Source organism: Sapajus apella, unplaced genomic scaffold (genome assembly GCF_009761245.1).
Source record: "Sapajus apella isolate SASKATOON/1434 unplaced genomic scaffold, GSC_monkey_1.0 scaffold65, whole genome shotgun sequence".
Classification (NCBI taxonomy): domain Eukaryota; kingdom Metazoa; phylum Chordata; class Mammalia; order Primates; family Cebidae; genus Sapajus; species Sapajus apella.
Genome location: NW_022437005.1, coordinates 4,794,511 through 4,815,738, shown reverse-complemented (window position 1 = coordinate 4,815,738; position 21,228 = coordinate 4,794,511). Strand labels below are relative to the sequence as shown.

Below are 21,228 nucleotides of genomic sequence, written 5' to 3'. Positions count from 1 at the left end.
ATAATTAAAAAGTTGGAGTCTTGCTCAGAGTGTAGTGGGGAGAGGAATATACAAGCAGATGTGGTGAATACCTTGGCAGAGCCCCGTGTCAAATGCAACAGGAGGCAGAAGCACCATGGAGCATTCCTGGGAAGCTTCACAGCTAAGGGAACAAGAGCTGGGTCTTGCCAGCCAGACTCGAGTGCAGGGTTACATAAGTGTAGTTCACCGTTCACAGTCTCTACACACATATGGTGGCTGCCTTCCGTGATGGGACAGCTGGGACTCGCTGTCAGTTAGAAGTTCTTGGAATTCCTAACTGGGGAGCTGTTCCTCAAGCATGCAGCAAAGAAACATACCCAAGGAAGGGGCAGAGGCCTCTCGGTCAATTTCATGTTTTGGGGTGACACCTGAGCTGCCATGCGGGGAGCGAGGGCTGCCTGGTGGCCCTGGTGACAAACCGGAGGTACTGAAACTGGAAGGCAGTTGGAGAGGCCATGAGTCCTTTCATTTCTAGGCCCTACCACTGGCTGGCTCCGTGGTTTTACAGACCCCCACAGAGGTGGGGGAGGTGTGTGCCATCACATTGTCATTTGTTCCCATGGTTAATGAGCTGCTTCTCCCTTCCTCACAGCTTACTTCTTTGAGCCTAGCCTCAGGGAATAACCTTACAATCTGCTCTATTTATTCAGCATTTTACAGACTATGAGGCCTTGTGACATTCAGGCTCACAATTGTTTCTTACAGGGACTCTGTGAAACAGGCAAGCTGTCATTAACTGCATTTTTTTGAGAGTACCAAGGCCTCCAAATGTCGATGGGTGAGTTCAAGGTTACAGGGTAGGAGGTGGGAAGTCCCTGAGGCACACCAGGTCCTGTGTGTTCTATGTGTATCTCGAGCTTCATGAAGGTGGAAAGTTGTAAAACAGGCAATTTTCTCCATCCTGTTTCTGGTCCAGCCTCTGTTTCCTAAATGACTTGAGACAATTTTATGTACGGCACTATGCTGCTCTAAATAACACCAGAGCACACCGTGAAAAAGTTCATCCATTTCTGTATTTCTGATTATATTGGGGAGAAAATCTCTGTAGATAGCGCAAGCTTTGCCATCGGCCCTTTGCTTGAATGTCTTCTTTTGATAAAAGAGAGAGCAGCCCTCAGCTTCTGCTTTTGGAAAGCAGAAGTGAGTTAGAATTAATAGCCCTGGCTTTTTGTTGTTTTTGAAATGGAGTCTGGCTCTGTTGCCAAGGCTGGAATGCAGTGGCACGATTTCGACTCACTGCAACCTCCACCTCCTGGGTTCAAGCAATTCTTTTGCCTCGGCCTCCCGAGTAGCTAGGCTTACAGGCATGTGCCACCATGCCCAACTAATTTTTGTATTTTTGTTAGAGACCATGTTGGCCAGGCTGGTCTCGAACTCCTGACCTCAGGTGATCCACACACCTTGGCCTCCCAAAGTGCGGAGATTGCAGGTGTGAGCCACTGCACTCAGCCAGCTTTGTTTGTTTTTGTTTTTGAGATGGAGTCTCTCTCTGTCACCCAGGCTGGAGTGCAGTGGTGTGATCTTGGCTCACTGCAACCTCCACCTCTCGGGGTCAAACGATTCTCCTGCCTCAGCCTCCTGAGGAGCTGGGACTGCAGGCGCCTGCCACCATGCCCGGCTCATTTTTTGTATTTTTAGTAGAGACAGGGTTTCACCATGCTGGCCAGGGTGGTCTGGAACTTCTGACCTCACGATCTACCCTCCTTGGCCTCCCAGAGTGCTGGGATTATAGGCATGAGCCACTGTGCCCAGCCTGTTTGTTTTTTGAAACAGGGTCTCACTCTGTCACCCAGGCTGGAGTGCAGTGACACCATCTCACTGGTGTCAGATGGTGAAACCCTGTGTCTACTAAAAATACAAAAAAATTAGCTGAGCATGGTGGCGCATGCATATAGTCCCAGCTACTTGGGAGGCTGAGGTAGGAGAATCACTTGAACTGGAGGTGAAGGTTGCAGTGAGCTGAGATCCTGCCACTGCACTCCAGCCTGGCGACACAGAAAGACTCTGTCTCAAAAAATAAATAAATAAATAAATAGTGAACCTGTTTAATAAAAAATATTGTATAAATAATAGTCTTATGTGGTCCTCAGATATGGCAAAAACAAAGTGTTTTTGTAGCACAGGAAGTGACTGAAGTTTGGGAAACACGAGTTTGCCCAATGGGGACTGAATTTGAAAACCCTGTGAAGTGGTTATTATTTTACCCATTTCCAGATGAGGACACTGAAGCTCAAAACTTAGGTAACTTGTCTGGGTCACACTGTTAGCATGATGGGTTGTAAAAATGGTCCCATTGTTCCGTTCCCTGTTCCACAGCCCTCTGCCATGTGAGTTTTTGGCGCCGCTCTGCCAGAGGTGGGCTTCATTTCTTCATCCTTTGACTCTTGCCTTGGTTACGTGACCTGCTTTGGCAAACGGGACATTAGTAAGCATGGCCCAAGCTGAGGCGTGTGAAGTGCTGTGCGCTGGGGCTTGGTCTGCTGCTGCTCGGAACCCTTCTGCTATTGCTGCATGAACAAGCCCAGGTGAGCCCTCTGCAGGACAGTCACCAGGCCCAGGCATCAGGTCAACTCTCAGCCATCTAAGTGACGACATCCTAAATCATCTGGCCCTAGCTAGCTGAGCTGGCGCAGACCGGAAATGCTCAGCTTGACCTCAGAATCATGAGAACTAAGTTGTAAACCATTGAATTTGGGGGTGATTTTTACTTACGTGTTTTTGAGACAAGGTCTCACTCTGTCACCCAGACTCGGGGGCAGTGGCACAAACACGGCTCACTGCAACCTCTGTCTCCCAGGCTCAAGCGATCCTCCCACCTCAGCCTTACAACTAGCTGGGACCCCAGGCATCTGCCACCACACCCAGCTAGCTTTTTTGTTTTGTTTTTTTCTGTTTTTTTCTAGCTGTGAGTCTCGCCACATTGCCCAGGCTGGGTGATTTGTTGTGCAGCAAAGCTAGCTGATAGGCTTAGTGAGAAGAGCTGGGGTTGGACCTGGGTTGTTCTCCTTCCAGCCTTTCCAATGTCAGCAAATAACCCTCATGCCCCAAACCTACAACTTACCTTCCATTTATACGTCTTCTTCACTCTTCTCATCCAAACCCTCAGGCAAGGCTCCCAAAATACACATTGGATCTTCCTTCCCAGCAGCTCCTCTGCCGTTTCTCTAGGTCAGCCTACCTTTTCACTCATCGAGACTGAGAGTCGGCAGGCTTACTCTGTAGAAGTCCAGATGGTAAATACTTGAGGCTTTGCAGGCCATGTAGCCTCCGTTACCTACGTAACCCTGCCGCTGCAGAAGGAAAGCAGCCGGAGGCAGAAGCAAATGGGCAATGCTATGTTCCAGGAAACCTTGACTTACAGACGCTGGAATTTGAATTTTTATAATTTTATAAAAATTATATATGCCATAAAAGATTCTACTTTTGATTTTTTTTCAACCATTCAAAAATGTAAAAACAACTCTTCACTCACAGACTGTATAAAGACTGTATCAGGCAGCAGGCCGGATTTGGCGGATGAGCCGATGTGCTGACTCCGATTATAATAGCTCTGTCTAGAATAGTCCAGCCAGGCTCTGCTTCAGCGCGTGCCTCCTGCTTTCTGCTCTCCAAACAATGCTGATCTTCTTCTTCTTTTTTAAAAATAATTTTAATTAAAATTAGGCCAGCTGCAGTGGCTCACCCCTGTAATCCCAGCGGTTTGGGAGGCTGAGGCGGGTGTATCATTGAGGTCAGGAGTTTGAGACCAGCCTGGTAAAACCCTATCTCTACTAAAAATACAAAAATCAGCCAGGCATGGTGGTGCGCACCTGTAATCCCAGCTACTCAGGAGGCTGAGGCAGGAGAACCCCTTAAACCCAGGAGGCAGATGTTGCAGTGAGCCAAGATGGCACCGTTGCATTTCAGCCTGGGCAACAAGAGCAAAACTCCATCTCAAAATAAATGAAACAAAATAGATAAAATAAAATAAAATAAAGGTGAGGGTCTCACTATGTTGCCCAGGCTGGTCTTGAACTCCCAGTCTCAAGTGATCTCCTGCCTCAGCCTCCCAAAGTGCTGGGATTACAGGTGAGAGCCACTGCACTCGGTCTCAATCTTTTTAAAAGGCTTTATTCTCCTGCTCATCCCTGCCTTTCCATCCTGGAGGAAAATCTAACCTCCTTCCCACGGCATATTGAATTTGACATCACCTGGCTCCCCCACCCACTCGTCCAGCTTGCAGTTCCTTTCCTTTCCCCACTGCCTTCTGGCCACCCCTGCGTTCTTACAGCTCCTGTAACATGCTGTTTTTCTTACCCTGGGGCCTTTGAACGTGCTGATCCGTCTGGAATCTTCTTTCTGTGGCTCTCTGCAGTGCTGGCCATGTTTTCTCCTTTCCTACTTCAGGTATCATCTTACGTATTGCCCCTCAGAGGAGCCCTCTCTGACCACAAAATCCAAAGTTGCAGTTCCCCTCCCTGCTCAGTGATCCTCTGCTTCTTCATGGCACCTGTCAGTCTGTAATTTTCGTACTAACTTTCTCACTGATTGTTGGCCCCTTCTCTACACTGTCAACTCCATGTCTTTCTTATATTCCCAACATTTTGCAAAAAGCTAGCAGAAGACAGACATAGATATTTATTAGTAGACATTTGTCAGGTGAAGGAATGAATTACCACCTATGATGGTCAATCTTAGGTGTCAGCGTGACTGGATTAATGATACCCAGAGAGCTGGCGAAGCATTATTTCGAGGTGTCTGTGTTTCCAGGAGAGATCGGCATTTGAATCCGTGAACTGAGTAAGGAAAACCCACTCCCAGTGTCAGGGGGCACTGTGGATGGGCTGAAGGCCCGGAAAAGAAAAAGGCAGAGGAAAGGAGGATTTGCTCCGTTTTCTGGAGCTGGAACACTCTACTTCTCCTGCCCTTGGACATCAGACCTCCAGCTTCTCCAGCCTTTGGCTCTGGGACACCAGTGACCTCCTGGATTCTCAGGCTTTCAGCATGAGACTGAATGCTATCAGGTTCTCTGGTCCTGAGGCTTTTGAACTTGACCTGAGCCGCGCTCCAGCTTCCCTGGTTCTCCAGCTTGTGGACAGCAGACCGTGGGACTCCTCAGCCTCCATACTGTGTGAGCCCATTCCCCTAATAAATCCTGCCACATACCTATAGCTACACGCCCTATCGGCTCTGGCTCTTTGGAGAACTCCGAGTCATACACCATCTAGCTCACAATCCCATGACTTTCTTCAGCATCACATCCTTATCTGTGCTGCCTCATTAATCCTATTTTGCAAGTCTTGTTTCACTGCCTGACTCCCCTAGTTCTACGCAAAGCTTTCATTATTTTTCTTCATATATTCAAAGCTGTCTTTTTTCTTTTTTGAAACAGGATCTTGCTCTGTCACCCAGGCTGGAGTGCAGTGGCACAATCTTGGCTCACTGCAACATCTGCCTCCTGGGTTCAAGCGATTCTCCTGCTTCAGCCTCCCAAGTAGCTGGGACTACAGGTACGCACCATCACGCCCGGCTAATTATATTCTCAAAACTTTCAAATCACTGAGCGCACAAGTGAACCCACAGCCTCTTATCAAAGGGGTGACTAGCACTAACCAAATTGCTCTGGTGAGCCATTCTGAACCCCAGCTCTTTTTCTGCTGCTCTAGGAAATGGCAGTTTCCTCTGTTGTTTGTCTTTTTACTCATTTCTCTCTTAAAACACTATTCTGGGCTGGGCACAGTGGCTCATGCCTGTAATCTCAGCACTTTGGGAGGCCGAGGTGGATGGATCACCTGAGGTCAGAAGTTTGAGACCAGCCCGGCCAACATGATGAAACCACATTTCTATTAAAAACACACAAAAAAAGGCTGGGCGCGGTGGCTCACGCCTGTAATCCCAGCACTTTGGGAGGCCAAGGTGGGTGGATTGCCTGAGGTCAGGAGTTTGTGACTAGCTTGACCAACATGGTGAAACCCCATCTTTAAAAAAAAAAAAAATACAAAAAAATTAGCAGAGTGTGGTGGCAATTGCCTGTAATGCCAGCTACTCGAGAGGCTGAGGCAAGAGAATTGCTTGAACTCAGGAGGTGGAGGTTGCAGTGAGCCAAGACTGCACCACTGCAATCCAGCCTCGGTGACAGAATGAGATCCTGTCTCAAAACAAATAAATAAATATAAATAAATAAAAAGAGTTTTGGCTTCAGATTTGAGGGTTCTCCCCACCCCATTTTACTTAAGAAATAGATATAAATTAAGTGGGTTTTTTTTTTTTTTTTGAGATGGAGTCTCACTCTGTCGCCCAGACTGGAGTGCAGTGGTGCAATCTCGGCTCACTGCAACCTCTGCCTCCCAGGTTCAAGCGATTCTCCTGCCTCAGCCTCCCAAGTAGCTGGACCTACAGGCATGTACCACCATGCCGGGCTAATTCTTTGTATTTTATTTTTTTTGAGATGGAGTCTTGCTGTGTCGCCCAGGCTGGAGTGCAGTGGCATGATCTTGGTTCACTGCACCCTCTGCCTCCCGGGTTCAAGCAATTCTCTGCCTCAGTCTCCCAAGTAGCTGGGATTACAGGCACCTGCCACCACGCCTGGCGAATTTCTGTATTTTTAGTAGAGATGGGGGTTTCACTATCTTGGCCAGGCTGAATGTCGAACTCTTGACCTTGTGATCCACCTGCCTCAGCCTCCCAAAGTGATGGGATTACAGGTGTGAGCCACCACGCCTGGCCAATTATTTGTATTTTTAGTAGAGATGGGGTTTCACTGTGTTTGTTACATATACATCTGAAATGGTGAAGTAACAGAAAAAGGTAGAATGTGAAAAAGAATCAAAGTGGGTGGTAAAAACAAAGGCACCATAAGAGTTCAGTGAAGGGTGGAGTCAGTTCCAAGGAGGAAGGAGGTGATCTTTGCCCAGTGCCTATTCCGCATTCAGCGTTTGTCACATATTTGCTATGTTAATCTTTCCAGTAACACTGAGATCAGTACTCTCCCCAAATTCCTAGTGAGGAAAAAGGCAGGGAGAGCTAAAGTGACTGTTAGCATTGCATGGCAGGATTTGAACCCACGCCTGCCCAATTGTGAGACTCCTGCTTCCTGCCCTATACCATTTTGTCTCCTGTGGAGCAGATAAGACTTGAACAGATCATCAGTGGGATTGGGGTTCAGGTCCAAGGTCTTAGCCAAGATATGGCTGAACGAAGGGAGGAAGGGAAGTTATTTTAGACAAAGGGGTCAGCACAAACAACAGCTGAGAAATGGGTGAGACTGCTGCTATGGGACAGTCTAGACTGGCCTGAATGAATGCTTCTAATCACAATTGACCTTAGCTTGCTGTTGTTTAGAACTTTCCTATTTTTTAATTTTTTTTTTTTTTTTGAGACAGCGTCTTGCTCTGTCCCCCAGGCTGGAGTGAAGTGGTATGATCTTGGCACACTGTAGCCTCCACCTCCTGGGTTCAAGTGATCCTCCCACCTTAGCCTCCTGAGTAGCTGGGACTGATTACAGGTGTGCACCACCATGCCTGGCTAATTTTTGTATGTTTTGTAGAGTCAGGATTTTGCCATGTTGGCCCAGGCTGGTCTCAAACTCCCGGGCTCAAGCAATCTGCCCGCCTCAGCCTCCCAAAGTGTTGGGATTACAGGCACGAACCACTGCACCTGGCTTCTTTTTTTAAACTTTTAATATGCCATTAATTGAAGCCAGGCACGGTGGTTCACACCTGTAATCCCGCACTTTGGGAGGCCGAGGCGTGCAGATCACAAGGTCAGGAATTTAAGACCAGCCTGGCCAACACGGTGAAATCCCGTCTCTACTAAAAATAAAAAACAGGAGAACTGCTTGAACCCGGGAGGCGGAAGTTGTACTGAGCTGAGATCTAACCACTGCACTCCAGCCTGGGTGAGAGAGCAAGACTCCGTCTCGGAAAAAAAAAAAAGAAATCTGCCATGAATTTAGTGACACTATTACTTAAAGACATGTTAAGTGACATTTCAGCAACATTGCTTTCTTACACTGTTACCTTTAATGGACATTCTTTTTCTTTTTTTTTTTTTTAATTTTTATTTATTTTTTTTTTTGAGACAGAGTTTCACTCATGTTACCCAGGCTGGAGTGCAATGGCGAGATCTCGGCTCACCGCAACCTCCGCCTCCTGGGCTCAGGCAATTCTCCTGCCTCAGCCTCCTGAGTAGCTGGGATTACAGGCACGCGCCACCATGCCCAGCTAATTTTTTGTATTTTTAGTAGAGACGGGGTTTCACCATGTTGACCAGGATGGTCTCGATCTCTTGACCTCGTGATCCACCCGCCTCGGCCTCCCAAAGTGCTGGGATTACAGGCTTGAGCCACCGCACCCGGCCTGGACATTCTTTTTCATTACAAAATTGTAACATATATTATCTAACAGATATTTAAAACTATCTGTTTTAAATATGTATTATTTAAAACAGATATTATCTAACATATTTAAAACGGATATTATCTAACAGATATTTAAAGCATATATTAAATATCTGTTTAAAACATATATTATCTAACAGATCTTTAAATATCTGTTATCTAACAGATATTTAAAACTATATCTATGTCTCTGATGATTAATATCTAACATTTTCATATGCTTTTCAATCCTTTTAGACTATGCTTTTAGAAGTCCTCACAGCAGACTGGCTGAGCCTGATTGGGACGTGTCAACTGGGGCTCTGGTGAGCCGACTGAGTGGAGTCCCCTGCGGCGCCTGTGTGACCGGCACCAACATGTCCATTGCCTTCTCTCCCGCTGGAGAGGCAGTGCTGCCCGTGGGAAGCCCGCCCTGGTTGGAGCTGCAGTTTCCTGCCAGCTTGGTAAATAGCCTCGTTTCTAATTTATCTCATTCCGCTTTTCTGAACCAGTGACCCAGATGCATTTGGTTGCAAGAGGCCTCACTGCGCTGTGTAGCCAGGTTTCCATATTGTTGTAGTAGAAAAAGTGAGAAGTACAAGCTGCCTGAAAATAGGGAGATAATGAAGAACGCTCATGTAGTTGATTTTATTCAAAACAGACCTGTGCTAGTGACTAAAATGCCCAAATTACCCTGAGATATATGTAGGTCTGCCCATTTTTGGCTTCTGCCCCATAATTGCAGTGTACTTCTCCCACCACTAGATGGCAGCCGCGTTTTAAAGCAGATTTTATTCAAGCATTAATGCTGTTCCAAATAAAAAATTGTTTTCATCCCACCAGATGGGGGGCTCACAACTCTTGTGTTAGTGAATATGTGAGAAATCAGAAAATTTCAGACACCACTGGTGGGACTGTAAGTCGATGTCACTGTTTCGGAGAGGAATTTGGTGGTAATATTCAAGCTTTGACCCAGCAGAGAAATGTCCAAGTCTGATCATTTGATAGATGTCAGGCACCGTTCTGAGTGCTTGTCTCATAGAATCCTCATAACTCCAAGAAGCAGGTACTTTTATTTTCCCTCAAATTACAGATGAGAAAATCAAGCACAGAAAGGCCAAGTAACTTGTCCAGGGTCACAGAGCTAGTAAGTGACAGAGTCACGATCCACACTGTACTTTCCACTGTATTGCATGTGTATTGTGTGTACCAGAAAACACTTGCAAAGGTGTTCACTGCTGCATTGTCTGGATAGCAAAACACTGTTAACCAAACAGTCCATTAGCGTGACAATAAAACAGGAGGGAGAACTGCAGAGCAGCTAAAAGCATTCATGAAAAATAGAAGTGGTGAACCTAGAGAGGTCTCAAAAAGAAATATTGAGACGAAGCAAGTAAATCTAAAACACAGAAAGCAAAACGATATTACACATGAAAACCAGTACACACAGGAAAACTATATATATAAAAACAAACACACGGAATTTATGACAGTGTTTGTCTCAGGGCAGAGGGAAATGGGATTAGGGAAACAAGGCAATGGTTTTTATCTGCACGTTTTTTTTGGTTGTTGTTGTTTTTTGTTTTTTTTTTTTGAGACAGAGTCTTGCTGTCACCCAGGCTGGAATGCAGTGGCGCAATCTTGGCTCACTGTAACCTCCGCCTCCCAGGTTCAAGCGATTCTTGTGCCTTAGCCTCCCTAATGGCTGGGATTACAGGTGCCTGCCACCATGCCCAGCTAATATTTGTATTTTTAATAGAGACAGGGTTTCATCATGCTGGCCAGGCTGGTCTTGAACTCCTAACTTCAGAAGGTCCACCTGCCTTGGCCTCCCAAAGTGCTGGGATTACAGGCGTGAGCCACTGTGCCTGGCCTGCTCTATTTTTTGCTTTGTTTTAGAGACAAGGTCACTCAGGCTGGAATGCAGTGGTGTGATCATAGCTCTCTGCAGCCTTGGACATCTGGGCTCAAGCGATCCTCTTACCTCAGCCTCCCAAGTAGCTAGGACTATCAGCATGCGCCCCCATGCCCAACGACTTTTAACTTTTAGAGATGGGGGTCTTGCTATGTTGTCGAGGCTGGTCTCCATCTCCTGGCCTCAAGCGATCTTCTAACCTTGACTTCCCAAAGCACTGAGTTCAAGGTGTGAACCAAAGCCTGACCTATAACAATCTACTTATTTTATATCTATTTCTTAAGGAAAACAGAAAAAAAAACCCCCTCAAATCTGAACCCAAAATATCTGTTTATTTATTTGAGACAGGGTCTCATTCTCTTGCCGAGGCTGGAGTGCAGTGGTGCAATCTTGGCTCACTACAACCTCCACCTCCCAGGCTCAAGTGATCCTCCCTCAGCCTCCCGAGTAGCTGGGACCACAGGTGTGTGCCACCACACCTGGCTAATCTTTTGTATTTTTGGTGGAGATGGGGTTTTGCCATGTTGCCCAGGCTGGTCTCAAACTCTTGAGCTCAAATGATCCGCCCGCCTCAGCCTCCCAAAGTGCTGGGATTACAGGCGTGAGCCACCGCGCCTGGCCATCGTTCTATGATTGGACCCTCACAAATGCATTACTGAACCTGACAATTATTATTGTCATGGCAACATACAAGCCTTTTGCTCATTCTGGGGTCTCTCCCCAGAGATTCTCTCTCTAGTTCCCTCAGATAGTATAAATAACTGAAGTGGATCAGTAGGTTAGACTCCCAGCAGAAGCACATCGCTGCTTAACTTTTAGGTCCCTGCTGCTGAAAGGGAGTGGGGAAGGAAGGAAAAGTTACTTCTACCTTTTACTTAGCATTGAGTGATTTAACACAGCTCCAAACAACTTATTGCTTCTTTAAACATAGACGTTTCAACTATTCTTTATGTTGTTTCTTAATTTTTTCTCTAGTAATTCCCTTCACTTGTTTGTTGAGGGGTGGGCGGGAACACAGGGTGGGTTATAATCAAATATTTAATTGCTCAGGTGGAAAGCCCAGTGATAAAACAAATTACCCTTCTCTGATTCCTTTTAAAGCCAGTAGGCAAACTGGTTACCTAGAAACACACTGACTTACGACCAACCCCCTTCTTAATTTACCAGGGTCAACACATATGAAACCGTAGATCCGTTGACAAGTCTTCCTGGAATTATAATAGATTTATACAGGTTAATGTTCTCAGATTATGAGGCTCAGAGGAAGAGGCCAAGTCTAAAGGGGAAAAAGCCACATATATATATATATATTTTATGTATATATTTAAAAAATTGGCTTTTGTGTCAGCATGGCACTTCTGTCAGTTGCTGACTGCACTGGTAAGAATGGGTAGAACGGCAGAGGAAAAGGAAATGCAGTTATCTTTGAAGCCAACAGATTTTCTCAAAACTTAACATTGGAAGACAAAGTTCTGTACTTCTAGAAAGCCTCCTAAGAAAAACAATATACACCTTCTTTAAAAAAAATTAAAATTATCCTTGAGAGTCTCTCCTTATTTTGAATCCTGTTTCATTTCACTGGCGTTTCATATGCTGTATATCACCTAGTTAAGAGATGCCAACCAACAATTCCTAACATACATGTTAAATCTTTTGGAGACGGACTCTTGTTCTGTTGCCCAGGCTGGAGTGCGGTGGCATGGACTCTGCTCACTGCACCTCTGTCTCCTGGGTTCAAGCAATTTTCCCATCTCAGTTCCCCAAGTAGATGGGACTACAGGTGTGCACCACCAGGCCCAGCTAATTTTTAAATTTTTATTATTTATTTTTTATTGCATTTTAGGTTTTGGAGTACATGTGAAGAACATGCAAGACTGTTGCATAGGTACACATGTGGCAGTGTGATTTGCTGCCTTCCTCCCGATCCCCTATATCTGGCATTTCTCCCTATGCTATCTCTCCTCAACTCCCCACCCCCCGCTGTCCCTCCCCTATTTCCCCTAGACAGACTTCAGTGTGTGATGCTCCCCCGCTTCGTCCATGTGTTCTCAGTGTTCAACACCCACCTATGAGTGAGAACATTCGGTGTTTGATTTTTTTTTTCTTGTGTCAGTTTGCTGAGAATGATAGTTTCCAGGTTCATCCATGTCCCTACAAAGGACATGAACTCATCATTTTTGATGGCTGCCTAATATTCCACGGTGTATATATGTGTCACATTTTCCCTGTCCAGGCTATCATCAATGGGCATTTGGGTAATTTTTTTATTTTTAATAGAGACAGGGTTTCATCATGTTGGCCAGGCTGGTCTTGAACTCCTGACCTCAAGTGATTCACTCATCTCAGCCTTCCAAAGTGCTGAGATTATAGGCATGAGCCACTGCACCCAGCTTCATACATGTTAATTCTTGAAAAACTGCAATTCATTTAGAAACTCAAATTTTACTTTCTTCTCCTATGCCTTCATAGTGACAATAACTTTTTTCATTGACCTAATATCTCAGGAGACTGAGTTGGTGACGCCCGAGGATTGTCAGGAGAAATTGGTGAGCCCCTGAGCACAAGAAAGCCTACCCAGGGATTTGCCTTCAACCCCATCTTCCTAGTCACACTCTTCTGAGGGGCTCCCTCATGGAACTTTTCAGGCCACCATTATCTTGGGAGACTCCTGGTACAAAATGACAGAGGTCTGAGGCAAATTTATATTTACACAACAGAACACCTGTATTAAAATGAAATTTTATGGCTGGCCGTAGTGGCTCACGCCTGTAATCCCAGCACTTTCAGAAGCTGAGTTGGGTGGATCACCAGAGGTTGAGACTAGCCTGGTCAACATGGTGAAAACCTGTCTCTACTAAAAATACAAAAATTAGCAGGGCATGGTGGCACAGCTATTCAGGAGGCTGAGGCAGGAGAATTGCTTGAGCCTGGGAGGCGGAGGCTGCAGTGAGTCAAGATCACACCACTGCACTCCAGCCTGGCTGACAGAGCCAGACTGTCTCAGTAAATAAAAAGGAAAAAAGAAATTTGCTAGGTCTAGTCTTCTAAATTCTAGGTTGAGGTTTAGTAGAGCACAGTGGCAAACTCTGCAGTACAACTTTAACTGCCTCACTGCATTTTTGACTGGAAATTACAGGCTACAGAAATATGTATCTGCAACTTGAGAAAAACCCACATAAATGCAGAAGTATATAGAGATAATACAAAGGTCTCCCTCGATCTTCCTCTCTCCTACCTGAATCTTGCTCTCCTTGCCAGGTGACGATGGCTGAGAGCTTAGTGAAGACACTTTGTTTTATGGATTTACATAGAACTCTCGCCAAAGCTGTTGGGCCAGTGGTAAAATTCTGAATTATAAACAAAGTGCAAACAATTTCCAGGTTCATAAAATTATCCTATAAACACATAAAATTAAAACAAAAGCTTCATTACTCATATCCTGTATTTTATTTCTTATGAAAATGGCTACCCAAAGAAGTCATTGTAACAGCCTACCATTTCAAGGCAGCAACTATAACTTAAATGCTAACGGACTCACTCCATAAGACAGAAAGCCCTTCCCCAGGGCTGAAGTGGGCATTTAAATTTCCCAAACCCAGTGACAACTGATAATTTTTATTATCTATCAAATAGAAACAAATGGATTTTATAGTTCCTCTACAGCTGAAAAACGCCACAAACAATAATTGACTCTACCTCCATGATCCGTTGACTTATGCCAGAAATGGCACTAAAACACAATTGTGATGTTCAAACTGGGCTCTGGCTGCCTCTGGGGGTTATTTGGTGTTATGCCAAGGCCTGTTGCCAGTGACATGGTGAATATACTGGCTTTATAGACAGCAACTTTACTTGAGGCTAAATAATCACGTATTTATTTTTCTTAAAAGGTTAACCATAAGCTTTTCCCAACTGAAATATACAGAAAACCCCAATGTATGAAACAACTCTTAGGCCCTGGTGTTGGCAGCGGTAGTTGGCTGACATGTCCTCCCCGCAGGCTCCCTGTCCTACCTGGGAGCGTGTGGCCCCTTCCCCTCTGGTGAACCCTGGGGAAATGGTTGGCACCCTCAGCCTTACTGCCTTCTAATCTCAGCACAAAGACTGGACATTCTGCCTGGGACACAAAAAGGTCTCTCAAAGACGTCCAAGAGTCACCAGTGTGACTGTCCTTCCTGCGTGTCCTCCTTTCAGGTAAATAAGAGTAGCACAGCTGGGATTTCATGTGCCGAAGTCCAGCTCTTTACATCTAGACTTTTTGGGCTTTTCAGTCTTGTTGGTAGTAATACATTTCAACAAATTAATACTTCTATTGTGTTTGTGTAGCACTCAGACCTAGTGGCATCTCACTTTTACACTGCAGTAAACGGCAGTATATGTCCCCAAACTGTGAGAAGGTGCTGAATGTTCCCAAACAGCACCCTGTTCCCTATTCTGGTTTCTGAATATTCTGGTTCTTTTTCTTTTCTGTATATTCTTCTAGTCGAAGAAGCCACTTGGCCCAGTACTGGGAACAGAGCTCCTCATCCATGAAATGTGGGTGGGCAGGAGATCCATCTTTGTAGGCCACCACAATTAAACCACACTGAACCTACGAGGAAACACAGGGCAATTCTCATTTCACTGCAGTAGGTCCAGAGTTCAGGTTCATTTCCTTCTTACTCCAGGGCAAACTCAGTAGAAAAAAATCTACAGGCTATCTCCTAACTCAATTTCTAAGGCGGGTTGATCAAAGACTGCACCAGGACACAAGAACACAAAGATGACAGATAAAACACTGAAGGGTGGAAAAATGCTTTTTTTTTCTTTTTTGAGACAGGGTCCCACTCCCATTGTCCAGGCTGGAGTGCAATGGTGCAGTCTCGGCTCACCACAGCCTCAACTTCCCGAGCTCAGGTGATCCTCCCACCTCAGGACTCCTGAGTAACTAAGGCGGGCACCACCACTTCTGGCTGATTGTTCACATTTTTCATAGTGATGGGGTTTTGCCACGTTTCCCAAGCTGGTCTGGAACTCCTGGGCTCAAGCAATCTGCCCACCTTGGCCTCTCACCTCAGCCTCTTTCAAAGTGCTGGGGTTACAGGCATGAGTCACCACACCCGGCCAAAAGTGCTATATTTATTTATTTATTTATTTAGAGACAGAGTCTTGCTCTGTTGCTTAGGCTAGAGTGCAGTAGTGCGACCTTGGTTCACTGCAACCTCTGCCTCCTGGGTTCAAGAGATTCTCCTGTCTCAGCCTCCTGAGTAGCTGGAACTACAGGTGTGTGCCAACATGCCTGGCTAATTTTTGTATTTTTAGTAGAGACAGGTTTCGCCATGTCGGCTAGGCTGGTCTTGAACACCTGACCTGAGATGATCTTCCCACCTCGGCCTCTCTAAGTGCTGGGATTACAGGACTGAGCCACTGCGAACAGCCTATTTGTTTATTTTTGAGACAGGATCTTGCTCTATTGCCCAGGCTAGAGTGTGGTGGCACAATCTCAGCTCACTGGAACTTCCACATCCTGGGCTCAAGCAATCCTCCCACCTCAGCCTCCCAAGTAGCTGGCACCATTGGTGCGTGCCACCATGCCCAGCTAATTTTTATGAGTTCTTGTAGAGATGGGGTTTCACTATGTTTCCCAGACTGGACTCGAACTCTGAGCTCAAGCAATCTGCCTGTTTCGGCCTCCCAGAGTGCGTGAGCCACTGTACCCAGCCAAAAAGTGCTTTTTTAAGTGGGAGAGGAACAAGGAACAGATCAAGTAGTGGGATAAAAATAGAGATTAAAAAAAAAATAGAGTAAAACCCTAAGAAGTTATATGTACTTTTTTAACTTTTTTTTTTTTAAACAATTTTTCTCCTCCTCCCTGCAACCAAGGAGTTATAGTTTTGTTGCTGTTGTTCTTTGAGACAGATTTGAGACAGAATCTCACTCTCCTGCCCAGGGTGGAGTGCAGTGGCACAATCTTGGCTCACTGCAACCTCTACCTTCCTGGTTCAAGTAATTCTCCTGCCCCAGCCTCTGGATTAGCTGGGACTACAGGTGTGAGCCAGCACGCCCAGCTAGTTTTTAAATCTTTGTAGAGATGGGGTTTCACCATGTTGGCCAGGCTGGTCTCGACCTCCTGACCTCAAGTGATGTACCCACCTCAGCCTCCCAAAGTGCTGGCATTACAGGTGTGAGCCACCACACCCAGCTGGAGTTGCAATTGACGAGTAAGCACTGAACAAAGCTTTAAGTAGAGGCTCAGCGTCCTGACCTGAAAGCTGTACTTGGTGTCATGGTTCACGGCACCCATGTACGCCACTACTTGCAGTGGGTTGTCAAATGTATTTCGAAGAAGAGGCTTTGGTTTCTCTGATGTCTTCCAGTCAATCACACACAGCTTGCCCCTAAAGAGAAACCACAGGAATACTTTGTAGGCAATAGATCAAACTGAAAATCTCTACTAGGTTAACCCTCCTCTTACGTATAGTTTGTTACTTGTCACCCAATGACTATTGCTCCTATTTGCCATTTTTTTTTACTTTTTCTTTTTTTTAAGAGATGGGGTTTCATATGTTGCCCAGGCTAGACTCATACTGCTAGACTCAAGTGATCCTCCCACCTCAGCCTCCCAAATAGCTGGGACTTCAAGCGTACCCCACCACTTTTCCTTTTTTTTATTTTTGCACCAAATAATCAGTGGATTCCTCCCCTCTACCCCTATCCTGGTGGGGTTTATACTTGCCAAATGCAAATATCAAAAGGAACACAGGGAGTGGACTAATAACTGGTGACTCTCAAAGGACTCTACCAGCTCAATCTGTCTTTCATGACTTCAGTTTCAAAATCAGCAGTTTATAGGGAGATTTTGTACATACAGCATGTACATTACTTACATGTCACTATAGCTCTAGACAATTAGAACTCATGCAAAATCAGTCTAGAGCAGCACTGGCTAAAAGAAAGAAAATGCGAGGCACGTGTCATTTTAAATTTTGTAGTGGCCACATCACAAAAGATAAAAAAATACAGGTGAATTTTTTTTTTTTTTTTTTTTTTTTTGGGAGACGGAGTCTCACTCTGTTGCCCAAGCTGGAGCACAATGGCACGCTCTCGGCTCACCCCAACCTCCGCCTCCTGGATTTAAGCGATCCTCCTGCCTCAGCCTCCTGAGTAGCTGGGATTACAGGCGCATGGCACCACGCCTGGCTAATTTTGCATTTTTAGTAGAGACCAGGTTTCATCATGTTGGTCAGGCTAGTCACCTACTCCTGACCTCATGATCCACCCGCCTCAGCCTCCCAAAGTGCTGGGATTACAGGTGTGAGCCACGGCACCCAGACACAGTGAAATTTTAATATTTTACTTAACCCTAACATATCCAAAATATCATTTCAACATGTAATCAACATAACAAATTATTAATGGAATAGTTTACATTCTTTTTTTGTACCAAGTCACTGAAAACTAGTTTGTATATTGTTACAGCACACCTTAGTTTGGCCTGATCAGATTTAAATGCTAATAGATATAGGTGTTTAGTGGCTACTCTACTGGACAGTGCAGGCTTAGAGATAATTTTATTGTCTTTATAATTGTTTTGTAATATTCCAAGTTTGACAATCTCTGTAATTGAGGAAAGAGCCACAGTAAATCTAGGAGGCTGCCATTCCTGGTTCTTTTTTTTTTTTTTTTTTTTTCAGATGGGAGTCTTACTCTGCCACCCAGGCTGGAGTGCAGTGGCACAATCTTGGTTCACTGCAACCTCCACCTCTTGGGTTCAAGTGATTCTTCTGCCTCAGCCTCCTGAGTAGCTGGGATGGCATGTGTGCCACCTCGCTCAGATAATTTTTGTATTTTTAGTACAGACGGGGTTTCACCATGTTGGTCAGGCTGCTCTCGAACTCCTGACCTCAAGTGATCCACCCAACTCGGCCTCCCAAAGTGCTGGGATTACAGGCATGAGCCACCGTGCTACATTTCTGCCACAGACCACTGTTTGCAGCAATGTACTGTCATTGTAGAACATAATAAATGTAAAAAAAAAACATTAATAGCATTCTGTAAACTGTAAAATATTGATGAAAGAAACTGAAAATGATACAAATAAATGGTAAGATATCCTGCTATGGACTGGAATAATTATATTGTTAAAATGTCCATACTATCCAAAGCAATCTCTAGAGTCAACGCAATCTCCATCAAAATTCCAATGGCAGGCCAGACATGGTGGCTCACACCTGTAATCCCCAATACTTTGGGAGGCTAAGGCAGGCAGATTGCTTGAGCTCAGGAGTCCAAGACCAGCCTGGGCAACATGGTAAACCCTGTCTCTACAAACAATACCAAAAAATCAGCCAGGTGTTGTGGCTGTAGCCTGTTGTCCCAGCTACTTGGGAGGCTGAGGTAGGAAGATGACTTGAGCCCGGGAGGTGGAGTTTGCCATGAGCCGAGACTGCATCACTGCACAACAGCCTGGGTAACAAAGCCAGACCCTGTCTCAAAATTAAAAAAAAATTCCATCATAATTTTTCACAGAAATAGAAAAAAAAATCCCAAAATTCACATGAACCACAAAAGACTCAGAATAGCCAAAGCAATCTTCAGTAAAAAGAACGAAGCTGGAGGCATGACATTCCCTGATTTCAAAGTACAGTCATGCGTAGCTTAATGACGAGGATACGTCCTGAGAAATGCGTGGTTAGGCGATTTTGTCACTGTGCAAACGTAGAGTATATTACACAAACCTAGGGAGGATAGTACCACACACCCAGACCTTTGCTCCTAGGCTCAAACCTGTACAGCATGTACAGTATTCAGCATGTACTGAATACTGCAGGCAACTGTAATACAAGGGTAAGCGTTAGTGTATCTACATACATCTAAACATAGAAAAGGTACAGTAAAATATGATATAAAAGATAAAAAATGGTACACTTATACAGGACTGGAAGTTGCTCTGGGCAACTGAGTGAGTGAGTGAGTGGTGAGTGAATGTGAAAGCCTGGGACATTACCACAGACTACTGTAGACTTTAAACACTGTACACTTAGGCTACACTAAATTTATAAAAATGTTTTTCTTTCTTCAATAATAAATTAACTTTAGCTTACTGTAACTTTTTTACTTTGTAAACTTCTTTAATTACTTAATTAATTAATTTTGAGATGGAATTTCATTCTTGTTGCCCAGGCTGGAGTACAATGGCATACTTTCAGCTCACTGCAACCCCTGCCTCCCAGGTTCAAGTGATTCTCCTGCCTCGGCCTCCCAAATAGCTGGGATTACAGGCATGTGTCACCACGCCTGGCTAATTTTGTATTCTTAGCAGAGATGGGGTTTCACAATGTTGCTTAGGCTCGTCTCGAACTCCTGACCTCAAGTGATCCACCTGTCTCAGTTTCCCAAAGTGCTGGGATTACAGGTGTGAGCCACCATGCTCCACCTCTTTCTTTATATCTTTATTCTACATGCTTTTTCTATTATTATTTGTTACTTTTAAAACTTTTGTTAAAAACTAAGACACACACACATTAGCCTAGGCCTACAGAGCGGTAGGATCATAGTAAATACACAAGCCAATAATAGTTATTATCATTATCAATTATATACTGTACTGTACATAATGGTATGTGCTGTTTTTATATGACTGGTAGAATAGTAGGTTTGTTTATACCAGCATAACCATAAATACGAGTATTATGTTGAACTATAACATTACGTCACTAGGTGATAGGTGGTCTTCAGCTCCATTATAATCCTGTGGGACCACTGTTGTACATGCAGTCTGTCGTTGACTGAGACATTGTTACGTGGAACATGGCTGTATATGGTAAAGCTGTTGTAATCGAACAGTATGATAATGGCATAAAAAGAGACACAATAAACCAGTGGAACAGGACAGACAGCCCAGAAACAAATCTATGAATTTACAGTCAATTAATTTTCAATAAAGGTGCCAAGAACAAACAATGGGGAGTGTCTTGACAATTGTGTTAGGAAAACTGGATGTCGACTTGCCTAAGAATGAAAACGTACTCAATCTCATACCATATACAAAAATCAACTTAAAATTAAAGACTTAAACGTAGTGCTGAAACTGTAAAACTACTAGAAAAAATAACGTGAGAAAAGCTCCACAACACTGATCGGAGCCATGATTTCTCAGATAGAAGCCTGAAAACACATATAACAAAAGCAGAAACACACAAATGCATCAAAAAGCTTCTGCATAACAAAGGAAACATTTAACAGAATGAAGGCACAACCCACAGGATGAGAGAAAATATTTGCAAATCATACATCTAATAAGGGGATAATATCCAAAATATGTAAGGAACTCAAGCAACTAAATAGTAGGAAAACAAATAACTTGATTAAAAACTGGGCAATGGAGCTAAACGAATATTTCTTAAAAGAAGACATGAATGGCCAACAGATAGATGAAAAAATGCTCAACATCTCTAATCATTAGTGAAAGGCAAATCAAAATCACACTGAGCTGTTACCTTCTGCCTGTTAGAATGGCTATTATCAAAAAGACAAAAGTGTTGCTGAGGATATGCAGAAAAGAGAACCCTGGTACACTGCTGGTGGGAATGTAAATTAGCTAAGCCATTTGAGAAAACATCATGGAGGTGCCTCAGAAAACTAAAACATCTAAAAACTAAAACCAGAACTACCATATGATCTAGCAATCCTACTTCTGGGTATACAGCCAAAGGAGTTAAAACCAGTATGTGGAAGAGACATCTGCAATCCCCAGTTCACTGCAGCATTATTCACAGCAGCCATGATGTGGAAACAACCTAAGTGTCCATCTAGGGATAAATGGATAAAGAAAATGTGGGGACACACATACACACACAGATACACACACAGATACACACACACATACACACACACAGGTACACACACAGGTACACACACAGATACACACGCAGATACACGCGCAGATACACACACA

The 21,228-nt window shown here is 44.5% G+C and overlaps 1 protein-coding gene across 3 annotated transcripts in view; it reads right to left on the bottom strand.

Annotated features, from left to right (window-relative positions):
• Positions 1-13,716: 13,716 nt before the first annotated feature.
• MGME1 (mitochondrial genome maintenance exonuclease 1) overlaps positions 13,717-21,228 on the bottom strand; it is a 23,601-nt gene continuing 16,089 nt past the window's right edge. For 2 of the 3 annotated variants that reach the window (XM_032248072.1, XM_032248073.1), the window contains 2 exons: positions 16,537-16,669; positions 14,529-14,883 (listed from right to left, as the gene is read on the bottom strand). In XM_032248072.1, the coding sequence (XP_032103963.1) occupies positions 14,722-14,883; positions 16,537-16,669 (295 nt within the window). In that variant the 3' untranslated portion in view covers positions 14,529-14,721. Of the gene's footprint in view, positions 14,884-16,536; positions 16,670-21,228 lie in introns of all 3 variants that reach the window. The other variant, XM_032248071.1, reaches the window with a different exon arrangement.